The sequence below is a fragment of the Schistocerca piceifrons genome, chromosome 3 (assembly GCF_021461385.2).
Source record: "Schistocerca piceifrons isolate TAMUIC-IGC-003096 chromosome 3, iqSchPice1.1, whole genome shotgun sequence".
NCBI classification, from domain to species: Eukaryota; Metazoa; Arthropoda; class Insecta; order Orthoptera; family Acrididae; genus Schistocerca; species Schistocerca piceifrons.
The window spans coordinates 594,209,624-594,224,703 of NC_060140.1; the positions used below are offsets into that span (position 1 = coordinate 594,209,624).

The 15,080-nt window shown below is 45.1% G+C and overlaps 1 protein-coding gene across 1 annotated transcript in view; it reads left to right on the top strand.

Moving 5' to 3' along the window:
* LOC124788865 overlaps positions 1-15,080 on the top strand; it is a 159,843-nt gene that overhangs the window by 125,451 nt on the left and 19,312 nt on the right. Inside the window, exon 5 of the mRNA XM_047256148.1 lies at positions 497-705. Coding sequence (XP_047112104.1) covers positions 497-705 — 209 coding nt within the window. The remainder of the gene's footprint in view (positions 1-496; positions 706-15,080) is intronic.

Consider the following 15,080-nt stretch of genomic DNA (forward strand, 5'->3'; position numbering starts at 1 on the left):
TAGAATAAGCTCCTGTAAACAAACATTATACATTTAGCTATTGTAATCCAAAAGCGAATGTTCCATAAGTAACCAAACTTACTCAGATTCCACAAAAACACAAATATTTGTTTCGTATTTACTCAGTTGGTGCCGCGAAATTGGTGATAGACCTCAGTAGATGCCAGTGCACTGAAGGTAGCTCTCTGGCACGAATGGTTCCCGAGAAAAATGCTCTGTGTAGACGTGCCTTGCATCTCAACTGCTGTCTTCCCTAATTCTCTTTGGATAATTACAATCTTTCTGTTTTGTAAATGGGCTTTCAACCAATTTCGCGGACTCATGTAGACAGGTGTGGACTGCAGCTGACATCTCCTGCTGCCAGCAGGTTACCTTTGCAGACGAGACTTGATCATGTGTAACTGAGCTTCCGCAATTTCTGCCTATTCTTCCTCTATGTTCCGGAGACGTGCTGCGTTCTTTTCTGATGCGTGGCGCTGCTCCCGCGTGTCGGCAGCGGCCAGCATCCACTCGAGCCGCGGCTTCGGCGGCTACCGCCCCCGCGGCCCGTCGCGCTGCCGCCGCTGCCTGGGGCCCAGCACGCCGGCCGCCGCGCTCTGGGGCTGCGCGTGCGCACTGCACGCCGCGCTGCTCGTGCAGGCTGCCCGCACCGCCGTCGCGGCCAACAGCGCCGCCGAAGGCACCGACCTCACGGTGCTGGCAGCCGTGAGTAACGCACATTCTCAGCCACCACAAAAGCCGTCCTGTCAAGTGACCAACAGTTATACTATTAATTGAAACAATTAGAAATGTTATGCGACCAGGTACATTAGCAGTTCGACTAGCAGCAAATACAGGGTGGTCCATTGATAGTGACCGGGCCAAATGTCTCACGAAATATGCATCAAACGAAAAAACTACAAAGAATGAAACTCGTCTAGCTTGAAGGGGGAAACCAGATGCCGCTATGGTTGGCCCGCCAGATGGCGCTGCCATAGGTCAAACCTATATCAACTGCGTTTTTTTTTTTAATTTGATCCAACATTTTCATTACATATTCGTGTAGTACTTACAGAAATATGAATGTTTAGCTGGGCCACTTTTTTCGCTTTGTAACAGATGGCGCTGTAATAATCACAAACGTATCAGTACGTGGTATCACGTAACATTCCGCCAGTGCGGACGCTATTTGCTTCGTGATACATTACCCGTGTTAAAATGCACCGTTTACCAATTGCGGAAAAGGTCCATATCGTGTTGATGTATGGCTATTGTGATCAAAATGCCCAACGGGCGTGTGCTGTGTATGCTGCTCGGTATCCTGGACGACAACATACAAGTGTCCGGACCGTTCGCCGGATGGTTACGTTATTTAAGGAAACAGGAAGTGTTCAGTCACATGTGAAACGTCAACCACAACCTGCAACACTATTGATGATGCCCAAGGAGCTGTTTTAGCTGTTGTCGCGGCTAATCCGCACATCAGTAGCAGACAAACTGCGCGAGAATCGGGAATCTCAAAAAGGTCGGTGTTGAGACTGCTATATCGACGTCGATTGCACCCGTACCATAATTCTATGCACCAGGAATTGAGTGGGGACGACTTTGAACGTCGTGTACAGTTCTGCCACTGGGCACAAGAGAAATTACGGGACGATGACAAATTTTTTGCACGCGTTCTGTTTAGCGACGAAGCTTCATTCACTAACAGCGGTAACGTAATCCGGCATAATATGCACAATTGGGCACCGGAAAATCCACGATGGCTGCGACAAGTGGATCTTCAGCGACCTAAGCGGGTTAATGTATGGTGCGGCATTATGGGGGGGAAGGATAATTGACCCCCATTTTATGGATGCAATCTAAATGGTGCAATGTATGCTGATGTTACTACAAGATGTTTCACTGCATCACAGAATGGCGATATACTTCCAACATGATGGATGTCCGGCACATGGCTCGCGTGCGGTTGAAGCGGTATTGAATAGCACATTTCAAGACAGGTGGATTGGTCGTCGAAGCACCATACCGTGGCTCGCACGTTCACCGGATGTGACGTTCCCGGATTTCTTTCTGTGGGAAAAGTTGAAGGATATTTGCTATCGTGATCCACCGGCAACGCCTGACAACATGCGTCCGTGCATTGTCAGTGAATGTGCGATCATTACGGAATACGAACTACTCGCTCGTGAGAGGAATGCCGTCACACGTATTGCCAAATGCATTCAGGTTCCTATTTAAAAAAACGCAGTTGATATCCGTTTGACCTATGGCAGCGCCATTTAACGGGCCAACCATAGCGCCATGGTTTCCCCCTTCAAGCTAGACAAGATTCGTTCTTTGTAGTTTTTTCGTTTGACGCTTATTTCGTGGGATATTTGGCCCGGTCACGATCAATGGACCAACCCGTACAATCCCTGGACAGCTAGCAAGCAAAAGGGATCTAATTTCTGTCTCTCTAGGTCCACATCAAGTAAAACGCATTAAGATTCTGGCCGACCAATTTGATGTACGAACCAGGGCGTGTAACATCATGATCTTTCGAGATGAACAAGAAAGGAGAACAAGGCATAATTGATGTGAAATATAAACACAGACAGAAAAACTCACAACTCCAAGAAGGAATTTCTGTGATGTAAATGAAAGCTGGTAGGCGTATTTCTACATCTGAAAGATGTCAGTTCAGGCTCGCGCCAGGCGTTTAAGAGTGCTGCTATTTGCGCCACTATGAGGATGAAAATCAGTTTTCCTCTAAATTCACCCTTTAACTGTCGTGAGCGTTAGTTACCTTTGAGGTTTAGACGCGGTCACTCCAAGTTAGTTAACAAAGCCTTCAAGGCGACAAATCAAAATGGCTCTGAGCACTATGGGACTTAACATCCGAGGTCATCAGTCCCCTAGAACTTAGAACTACTTAAACTTAACTAAACTTCCATGTCCGAGATAGGATTCGAACCTGCGACCGTAGCGGGCGCGCAGCTCCAGACTGAAGCTCCTAGAACCGCTCGGCCACAGCGGCCGGCTTTAAAGTGGCAAAGACACAATTATCAACACATCACTAGGTTCGAACGTGGTCGTGTAACAGGACTATGTGAAGCTGAATATACTTTCTGAGATATTACAGAAAGACATGACAGGATTGTAGCCACAACTCATGATTTCTGGCAGCGGTGGCCACAGCGACGTACGGTTGTAAGAGGAACGGGCTCCAGTGGCCACGTGGCACTACCGAGGAGGAAGACCATCGTGTTCAGCGTATGGCTCCAGAGCATCGTATTGTATCTGCATCAATGATATGAGCAGCAGTTAGCACGGAAGTGTTAAAACGAGCTGTTACAAATCGGTTACATCAAGGACAGCCCCAAGCCAGACGCCCTGTATCATGCAACACACTGGCCCCAAACTATCGTCGTTTTGCAACTTGGTGGAGTCATTACGTTGAAAGCTGGATCTTCCTCGGTGCCAGTGTTGGCCGTGTATTGGTTAGAAGGAGACCAATTGAGTGCCTGCACCCTACTTGTCTGCATGCTAGACACATTGGACCTACACCTGGAGCTATGGACTGGTATGCGATTTCGTATGACAACAGGAGCACTCTCGTTCTCACCCTGGCTGTAAATTTGAAGGTCAGCCTGGTGATTCGATCTGTTGTGCTGCCAGTCATGAACAGCATTCCTAGGGGTGTTTCCCAAACTCTCGCCCACAAACCGCTGTACTCTACAGGGTGTCGACAGGCATCCTTTGCCTGCTCGTTCACCAGATCTGTCTCCATTCGAGAACATTTGTGAGTTTATCGGACAACAACATCATCCTCCACGAACAGCATTAACCGTCCATGTATCGAACAACAAGAACCGACTCGAAACAAGGCCCCTGAGCAGACAACATTCCATTAGAACTACTGACAGCCTTGAGAGAGCCAGTCCTGACAAAACACTACCATCTGGTGAGCAAGATGTATGAGACAGGTGAAATACCCTCAGACTTCAAGAAGAATATAATAATTCCAATCCCAAAGAAAGCAGGTGTTCACAGATGTGAAAATTACCGAACTATCAGTTTAATAAGTCACAGCTGCAAAATAATAACGCGAATTCTTTACAGATGAATGGAAAAACTGGTAGAAGCCGACCTCGGGGAAGATCAGTTTGGATTCCGCAGAAGTGTAGGAACACGTGAGGCAATACCGACCCTACTACTTATGTTAGAAGAAAGATTAAGGAAAGGCAAACCTACGTTTCTAGCATTAGACTTAGAGAAAGCTTTTGACAATGTTGATTGGAACACACTCTTTAAAATTCTGAAGGTGGCAGGTGTAAAATACAGGGAGCGAAAGGCTATTTACAATTTGTACAGGAACCAGATGGCAGTTATAGGAGTTGAGGGACATGAGAGGGAAGCAGTGGTTGGGAAGGGCGTGAGACAGGGTTGTAGCTTCTCCCCGATGTTGTTCAATCTGTATACTGAGCAAGCAATAAAGGAAACAAAAGAAAAGTTCGGAGTACGTATTAAAATCCATGGAGAAGAAATAAAAACTTTGTGGTTCGCCGATGACATTGTAATTCTGTCAGAGACAGCAAAGGACTTGGGAGAGCAGATGAACGGAATGGACAGTGTCTTCAAAGGAGGATATAAGATGAACATCTACAAAAGCAAAACGAGGATAATGGAATGTAGACGAATTAAGTCGGGTGATGCTGAGGGAATTAGATTAGGAAGTGAGACACTTAAAGTAATAAAGGAGTTTTGCTATTTGGGGAGCAAAATAACTGATGATGGTCGAAGTACAGAGGATATAAAATGTAGACTGGCAATGGCAAGGAAAGCGTTTCTGAAGAAGAAAACTTTGTTAACATCGAGTATAGATTTAAATGTCAGGAAGCCGTTTCTGAAAGTATTTGTATTGAGTGTAGCCATTTATGGCAGTGAAACGTGGACGATAAATAGTTTAGACAAGAAGAGAATTGAAGCTTTCGAAATGTGGTGCTACAGAAGTATGCTTAAGATTAGATGGGTAGATCACATAACTAATGAGGAGGTATTGAATAGAATTGGGGAGAAGAGGAGCTTGTGGCACAACTTGACCAGAAGAAGGGATCGGTTGGTAGGACAAGTTCTGAGACATCGAGGGATCACCAATTTAGTATTGGAGGGCAGTGTGGAGGGTAAAAATCGTAGAGGGAGACCAAGAGATGAATACACTAAGCAGATTCAGAAGGATGTAGGCTGCAGTAGGTACAGGGAGATGAAGAAGCTTGCACAGGATAGAGTAGCGTGGAGAGCTGCATCAAACCAGTCTCAGGACTGAAGACCACAACAACAACAACAACAACATCGAACAACCAAGTGCAACATGCATGGAACTCCATCTCACAAACTGATATCCAGCACCTGTACAATGATGTATATCGGGGACAAATAAATGGTCTTCAAGCCCCTGTCCAGCTTGAAAGCATGTCGTGGGAGTAGTATCCGTCTTGGCTCTCCTCCCAAACACTTGGACAGATTTCAACCAAATTTGCCACAGCAACAGCAGGCCTAGTTTAAATAGGACTAGAGATATGAGAAAAAACATGTTTTTATGGTCGCTGGTGTATAGGCTGTCATGGATGAGAGCATGTTGTGTAGGACCAGTATCGGCCTCTCAAATCAACCTCCTTTGCAGGGCAGTCTGTTTGTCAGGGGCAAATAAATGGCTTTCAGTCGCCTGATGCGTAGTGTGCTCAGTATGGCAGGTGCATTGTGGGAGCAATATCAGCCTGCTTTACTGAACTGTATTGCAGGGGCCATATGTTCCAGTGAACACAGCTGGAGACAGGTTGAGGTGGATAGATGAGCACATGGACATAATAAGGGAAATGAGGAAATTGATAGATGGGAGGAGACAGAGATACAAGTGAAAAGTGTAGTGGTGGAAAGGATGAAAGGAAGAATGGGAGGCAAAGAGGGAACAAGAGGAGGCAGGATGATATCAGAGAGATGGGGGAGGAATTTATGATCAGAGAGAGAAAGGGTGGAGGAAACGGGCAAAGAGAGGGGGAGAAGAAGATGAGGAGACAAAGTGGGGAGGAGAAAATAGACAGATAGAGAGGTGGCTGGAATGGACAGATAGAGGGATGAAGTGGTGGGATAAGAGAGGGGGAACAAGAGGGGTCTATGTGTGTGTCGAACATGTATTTGATTAAAGCTGATGGCAGAAGGCTAGCAGCTAAATAAAGCAGAAGCATTGTCTAACGGGAGTGTTTCGTATCTGGACTGGTGTCACACCACCAGTACCTGCCAGTTACTATAAAAATTCTTCTCCCTAACTATAATAAACAAGAAATGTAATCAGAAGGATTGATATAAAGGATCCAGCACTACGGCATTTTTATGCAGACTGTTTTCATCTACACTGTAAGTTGCACATATTGCTGGGTGCGATGTGATATTACTAGATAAATAAGAATTTTTGCAGCCATGATTGCATGTTGAAATATTTTTATTTCCTCAATGACATGTTTTGACAGAATCTTGTTGTCATCTTCGGATGTTCTGGAAATAACATTACTGTGCATGATTCGGGCAACCATAATGAGAAGAGCACACTCCATCTACACTCATCAGCCAAAACATTAAGACTACCGACCTACTGTCGGTATAAGCACGTCCAGACGATAATAGCATCACTAGGCTAGGAATGACTGTTGATCAGACACACACAAGGTGCATGTAGGATCAGTGAGCATGCTGTCCGTGTGTATAATGGGGAAGTAGCGCGATATGTCAGTGTTTCACCAAGGGCAGATTGTGATGGTCCGGAGACTCGGCGCCGGCCCCGGTGGCCGAGCGGTTCTAGGCGCTTCAGTCCGGAACCGTGCTGCTGCTACGGTTGCAGGTTTGAATCCTGCCTCGGGGATCGATGTATGTGATGTTCTTAGGTAAGTTTGGTTTAAGTAGTTCTAAGTTCAAGGGGAATTATGACCTCAGATGTTAAGTCCCAAAGTGCTCAGAGCCATTTGAATCATTTTTTTTTCTTTTGGTAGATGGAAAAAGCTGTACAGGAAAACAGAGATTGAAATACATCCAGGAAATAACTGAGGACGTAGGCAGCAAGTGCTACTTTGAGATGAAAAGGTTAGCACAGGAAAGGAATTCGTGGCGGGCCGCATCAAACCAGTCAGAAGACTGATGACCAAAAAAAATGTGTGCAGGTGTCGTGCCAGCTCCCTGTGGCGCCCTACCAAGGCGTCATTGCTTCCATTCCACTACGCGTCGCCTCGGTTATCCGTGCCGAGGGTGGACATACCGGCGATAGGTGGGCATAATGTTCCGGCTCATCAGTGCGTAAAACAGCAGCTCTGCTTTATGTACTTGATAAGCTAAGATGGAGCCTCTTTTTAATAAATAGACTTGCTCTCATGACGGTTGTGTGATTCATGCACTGGAATATTATTTCCAGATGAACCGAAGATGATAGCTAGACCCTGTGAAAACCGATCATCAGGGAATAAAAGTATTTCAACAAGCAATCTTGGCTTCAAAAATTCTTGTTTATCAGCGTTTGTATCTACATTACAAATTACATGTTCGACCGTGAAACGCAACACAGATCACTATCATCAAACGTAATGCTTCGTAAATCGAATTATAGGGTTTTACGAGGAAATATTGTTAATACACAGCCCATTGAATGTAATATTTCCGAGTGGATCAACGGCCTGGTGGAAGTATTTCTGCTGAACGCCAGTTTGGCGACTTGTGGGCCTGCTAATCAGGAGTGCTGCACGCTACGTACACTAGTAAATTCATAGAACCATTTTCAGCAAGAAGATCTTAAGAATGTGTGTCTATAAGTGGAGACAAAAAATGGTTCAAATGGCTCTGAGCACTATGGGACTTAACATCTATGGTCATCAATCCCCTAGAACTTAGAACTACTTGAACCTAACTAACCTAAGGACATCACACAACACCTAGTCATCACGAGGCAGAGAAAATGCCTGACCCCGCCAGGAATAGAGCCCGGGAACCCGGGCGCGGGAAGCGAGAACGCTACCGCACGACCACGAGCTGCGGCCTAAGTGGAGACAGATATTTTAAATGTAAATCAGTATCTTTAATTAAGCCTTCCCCTTTCATACACAGCAGATGACTAGATTATAGACTACAAACGGTTCAAATGTCTCTGAGCACTGTGGGACTTAACATCTGAGGTCATCAGTCCCCCAGACTTAGAACTACTTAAACCTAAGTAAATTAAAGACACCAGACACATCCATGACCAGGAGTCGAACCTGCGACCGTAGCAGTAGCGTGGTTCCGGACTGAAGCGCCGAGAACCACTCGGCCACAGCGGCCGGCTTATAGACAACACACAAGGCACTCACATACAACGGAGTGCCTATGCTCTCTCACTGTAATGGGGCCTAACCAGTCAAATAGGTGCATAATGTCGCCAGGAAGCATGAGCGAATATTTTGTCTGCAATAAAGGTTGTTCTCCATGACATTGCCTCACCGTTTACGTACAACCTTCGGGAGAAACAGAGTACACCTAGGCGATGGAAAATCACGTAGCATTTCGTGGTCCAAACACTTTCCTAGTACAGTAGTGACTACACAAAACACAGGAAGGACATGAATAGGGCGAAAAATCATATTCACGCGTAGTACAGCAGAAACCAAGGTATAGAAGCAAATACCGACAACGATCAAAATCAATGAAGGGGTTAGAAATTACGACTCTTGACCGTGATGCTGGCCTCACACCTCCATTACATTGGCCAGCGAATTCGTCAGACCATACTTGCTTTGACTACTTCCTCTCGGGATACGTCAAGATATGACATATGATACCCACATTAACAGTCCCTTGGAACATGATACACCAATTGTGGAGGTCTTTGATGAAGGGAGGGGCTCATTTGCTATTTCCCAGACAGTCAGATATTCCGAGAGGGAATACCATCGTGTTCAGCTTATGGCTCTGGTGCATTGTATTGCATCTGAAGCAGCAATTTCAGCAGCAGTTGGTACCCCAATGACAGGCATAACAGTTACAAATCAGTTGCTTCAAAGACAGCTTCCTGCCTGACGCCCTGTAGCGTGCAACCCACTGACCCTAAACCGCCGCCATTTGCGACAGCAGTGGTGTTAAGTGAGAGCACATTGGAGAGCAGACTGTAAGCCTGCTGTGTTTTCTGATGAAATCTGGTTCAGCCATAGTCCCACTGATGGCCTTGCATTGGTTAGAGGGAGACCAGTTGAATGCCTGCAACTAACCTGTCTATGTGTTAGACATACTGGACTTACACCTGGACTTTTGGTCTGGGGTGCTATGTCGTATGAGAGAAGGAGCACTCTCGTGGTTATCACAAGCGTCACGACTTGTATTGTATGTCAGTTTGATGATTCGAGTAGTTGGGCTGCCATTCAAGAATAGCATTACAGAGGCTGCTGTCCGATAGGTTAACGCTCGCCCACATACCGCTGTTGTAACCTAACATGCTCCACACTGCCGATTCATTGACTTGGCCCGCACGATCACCAGATCTGAGTCCAATCGAGCACACATTGGACGTCGTCGGATGAAAACTTCAGCGTCATCTGCAACCAGTATCAACTGCCCCTGGCCCACATCTCGGGGCCGTGCGGTAGCGTTCTCGCTTCCCACGCCCGGGTTCCCGGGTTCGATTCCCGGCGGGGTCGGGGATTTTCTCAGCCTCGTGATGGCTGGGTGTTGTGTGATGTCTTTAGGTTAGTTAGGTTTAAGTAGTTCTAAGTTGTAGGGGACTGATGACCTCAGATGTTAAGTCTCTTAGTGCTCAGAGCCATTTGAACCATTTTAACTGCCCCTGTATTGACCAACCAAGTGAACAGGCATGGAACTACATCGCACAAACTGACATGCGGCAACTATACAGCATAATGGATGCACGTCTGCATGTTTGCATTTAACCGCCTGGCGGTTACACTTGTTATTAATATACCAGAACTTCACATTTGCAATAGCTAAACCCACGCTTACATTAACCGGTGAACTTCAATGTTAATCACTTCGATAATAAGAGGGCTATCCACAAAGTACATTACGTTTTGGAATTAAAAATAAATAAAGTATTGGAATTTTTTTTATTATATACAGATGAAAGCCACACTTAAATACTACTTTTCTACATAGTTGCCATTTAAATTAAGGCACTTATCGTAGCGTGGGATGAGCTTGGAAATTCCTTCGTCGTAAAATTCGGCCGCCTGCGCCTTCAATCATGTGGTTACCTCTTCTTGAAACTGTGCGTCGTCATCAAAACGCTGCATAGCCAACCACTTCTTCATTGCTGGGAATAAGTGGAAGTCGCTCGGTGCCAGGCCGGGATTGTACGGCGGATGAGGAAACAACTCCCACTTAAAAGATTCGAGAACTTCACGAGTGGCATTTGCCGTGTGGGCCCGGGCGTTGTCGTGAATCAGTAAGATCTTTGAGCCCAAGTTTCCCCTGCGCTTGTTTTGTATTGCTCTTCTGAGGTTGTGCAGAGTTTGGCAATACCTTTAAGAGTTTATTGTAGTGCCTCTTTCCAGGAAATCCACAAAAATCACACATTTTCTGTCCCAAAAGATAGTCATTACGTGGTTGAAGGTATATAATAAAAAAGGTATATAATAAAAAAAAATTCCCAATACTTTATTTATTTTTAATCACAAAACGTAATGTACTTTGTGGATAGCCCTCGTATGTTACTTAGACAAATGTATTCCCAAAATGTCATTACTCTGCGTTAATTGTTTTCTGGTGTTGCAATTTTTCCGTCAGTGTATTATGCAACATGAAACACTGTCACAGATATTTGATAAATATTTCTTCTGCTCATTGTGTTATATTACAGTAGCTTTAATTTAATTTAATATTGGTTACTACGAATATGTGCCACTGCTGATGATGACTGTCTGCATAATGCGCAAATACGAATCCGTGTTACCCCCGTTTGCATTGTACACCACAGTAGCTGATCGGTACGAGACACATATGTCCGTGAGTTCTCAGCACTGGAAGACAAATGAAAACATTTCCTTTGCGCACATCATGGAACCGAGCAATGACCTCGCTACTCACCCTCTGCTCCTGAGGTAGCTGGAAAGCATTTATTAGTTCACGGCCAAATTCACCAACGTGTATTACAATTAAGCACGTCTTAAAATATCATTCTCTATGTAAGAATTGTGTTTCGTCACTGAGCAGGGAAATTATGCTCTTAAGAAGCTCTTAACGTAAGATGAAGATTTTGAATCTAGCTGTTAGTTGCTACATGCGTAAGGGGGACTGGACCACATTTACAAGGATGTCTTTTCGGAAGTTCAAGTTTACATGGATCATAAGTCGCAATAATGAGTAAACAAAGCACACTACAAATCTTTTCAAAATATATTTTGTTGCAGTAAACAAAATTACACTCCTACACCAAGTAAAATAGTAAAACGCAACAATTTTAATGTCAGTAATTTCTTTGGCGAGTTACCATGTAGAAACCTTCCCTCCGGCAGATCGCTAATGATCACATCAGAAGTACGCCTACCAATATTTTCCCTAGTTCTTGAATTTAGCAATATCTTATCCTATTCAATCCACATCACTATGTTTGAAGAACGTTGCTGTAATTGCCCAACGCTGCAGATGCCTGGATGATACACGCATTCTGGCTGCTTTTAATCGGCAAAGAAGCTGGGAATTAGCATGCTAATGCCGCAGCTTCTCGTCCACTGAGTAGCTGGAGGCGACCTTTCCAGATGGCTCTGAGCACTATGGGACTTAACATCTGAGGTCATCAGTCCCCTAGACTTAGAACTACTTAAACCTAACTACCCTATGGATATCACACACATCCATGCCCGAGGCAGGATTCGAACCTGCGACCGTAGCAGCAGCGTGGTTCCGGACTGAAACGCCTAGAACCGCTCGGCTACTACAGCCAGCCTTTCCAGATGAATCACGTTTTATCCTCAATCAGACAGATGGCCTTTGGACTGTACGGTGTGGAACGTCTGAAAGCGAACACACTGCAACACAGTCGTCTGAAGGGTCCAGCCCGTAGGAGAGAGCGTCACAGTCTGTTGAAATTTTCTGCGTCACTCACTTGGTGATCTCGTCATTTTGGAATGTACAGTGGATCAATACAACTACGCATCTATCCTGGAGAACCATGTCCACCACAAGATGCAATTTGGTTTTTCTCGATACGATGACATCCAGCAGCAGGACGATTCAATGTGTCGCACAACTTGCAGTGTACGTCCATAGCTCAAAGAGCGCCAGGAATAGGTTTCCGTACTCCCCTGCCCACCAGACTCATAGCGCAGGTGGGCATGGCAGTAGAATAGGCATCGCTCGACATTCCTGCAGTTACCTTCCTGCACGTCTCACAGTAGTCCATTCTGCAAAATGTGGTTGTTAACACCGTTGACAGGTGTCACCTTAATGTGACCAGACGGTGTACGTTCTTCGCTCCAGTACCTTAACTGAATTAATGCCGTGGAGTCTGTGAGAGCAGTGCTAATGTTTCGTCATCGCTAGCGCTGTTGCAAGACGTTTCCCGAAAAAAGTACTCAACGTAAACGTGCCCGAGCGTAAATGTTCTTCCATCTCCCTTGTTACGATAAACCACTGCGAGAACCACGGGCCGCACGAATGCATCATTTGAGTCGCATGCGGCCAGCAGGCCGCATTTGACCGACCACTGGGATAGACAGTCCATAAAAAATTTTTCAGTCAGGTATGAAAACATAGTAGACCATGTTTTTTTCATATAAGTTTACGTAAGTCAAATGGGATTAAATAATTTTGTGAGGTTGTGTATGTATGTCTGTTTTGCTGAAGTATTTTTAGATGTGAAAATACTGCAAAATAAATTTTTGGACAAATAATTCAACTCACTCGGGCATTTTTGAACGTGGTGGAAAAATTAGAATAGTTTTGAGCATGGTCGAGAAGGTGGCTGTGGGCTACATTGTGACTGGTTGTTTGATTTTAATGACAGCTAAAATACTAGGCTGTGATTACAATAGAGGGTAGGGGCTACAAAAAGCTGGTTAGTTCCGCTATCTTGAATTTTATAAAATTTACCGCTAGCAGCAGGGGGGTGAACCTGCTGTCTTGGATTTCGATTGGCTGGATGTGGCGCAGAAGAGGAATGGTTCTTGTCAAGTTATGTCATTGATGTGGGTAATGATGTAACTGATGAATGCGATGACTTACTGATAATAGTAATAATGTCTTTCATAAGAATGATGATATTACTCATTAGTGGTCAGATCCGATTTGATTTGATTTTGACAGGGAAGCTAAAACAGCTTACGTCTAATGCGCCATTGCCCGCACTGAGGCCGAGTTCATTGTGCGGTATAGTTCACTGTATATCTAGTTAAGTCAACCAGTGCCCTTAAATAATGCAAGTAGTCCCATTACCAGATATTTTTTAAACACAACTTCCACAGGTCTAGCTTTCGCGAAGATTCTGTGTCTTTTGCTCTCCAATGCCATGCATTTGAAGATTAGGTGTGATGCAGTTTCTTCACCCTCATCACATATCCTACATTAACGGCTTTCTTCCATTACACCCATTGTGTTTAGGTGTTTTTTGAAATTCCCATGGCTGGTCATCAGTCCAGTCATGAGTTTGATCTCTTTCCTGTTCAGTCCCAGGCTTGAACACAGCTTCTTCTAAATCGTGGCTTGGGTATCATTATATTACCGTGTTTTTGTTTATGGACCTTGGTCCAGAATTCTACATGCGGTTTCCTAGGCCAGTTCCGTAGTTCTCGTTTGAACACAGCCTTGGTGATCGTCAGGACAGGTTCCGGCCAAATAAATGAAGTCGTTGCCTCCATCCTGGCCAATCTGTCGTCTTGTTCATTGCCACAGATCCCGGAGTGGCCAGGGACCCACACAAGGTTTACCCTATTGCTTCCCCTAGCTCCACCAGAGCCCTGTGGCATTCTGCAACAATCTTAGATCTCCTTGCAGGAGCTGCCAGTGTTTCAGGGCTGCTGACTATCTGAATAGATGTAGACTTTACAGTCGTTGTAGCACCTACGCATATTCTGCTCCACACGTGCCCTGACTGCAGTAATTTCAGCTTGGAATACCGAGGCCAGTTTTCCTAGAGAAAAGATGCCCTTCAGTCTTGGCTGAACCCCATACATCTCTGCCCCAACGCCTAGGTCTGATTTCGACCCTTCAGTGAACCAAACAATGTCCCCTTTACTGTGTCTAACTGTTTTTCCCACCGCTCCTTGCTTCCAATTATTATATTGTAAGGCTTGCTGAAGAAGTTGGGAGTTACTACAGAGTCGGCTCGGATTTCCCCAGCCATTCGTATATTTCCCTCACTCACTATCTTAGTATGTGATTCTGGATATCCCGATGAGACCCAGTTTTTACCAGTTTTTAGTCTGTATGCCCCAGCTGCTGCCTGGGGCTTAGGCCACAGTTATTACCACAAGCGCTTCTAGTAATCACTAGAGTACTTTTCGCCTTGGAGCAGATGATCGGAATGAGAGAGGTCCATGTTAGTTTCTCATTTAAAGTTACCCCTAGATATTTCACTATCCCCTTCACAGGCAGAGTTTCATTGAAGAGCTTCAGATTCCAACTTGAGTGTTGGATACGCCTCTTTGTAAATTGCACCACAACAGTCTTCTTAGGATTAACCCTTAGATCCTGTTTAATGCACCAGTCTTTCACAATATCCAATTCTGCTTGTGCCATATTTCTAACTGTGTCAGCAAATTTGCCAAGTAATACCATGACAAGGTCATCTGCATATCCTTGACAAAAGCATTGTTTGAAATCTAGTTCCTCAATGAGTTCGTTCACCACTAGATTCCACAGTAAAGGGGACAGAACTACTCCTTGTTGGCCGACTCTAGTGATGCTAATTACCACCATTCCATTCATCATGGTATTCTCTATCTTCCTTCACTAAGCATGGCCATGGTCCACCTACATACATTGGTCCCTAGGTCATGCACCTCTGCTGCCCTTATCATGGAATCGAAGGTCGTGTTACTGAAGGCTACTTCGATATCCAGGAAGATGCAGAGAGCTATTCCAACTCCCAACGAGCTGAT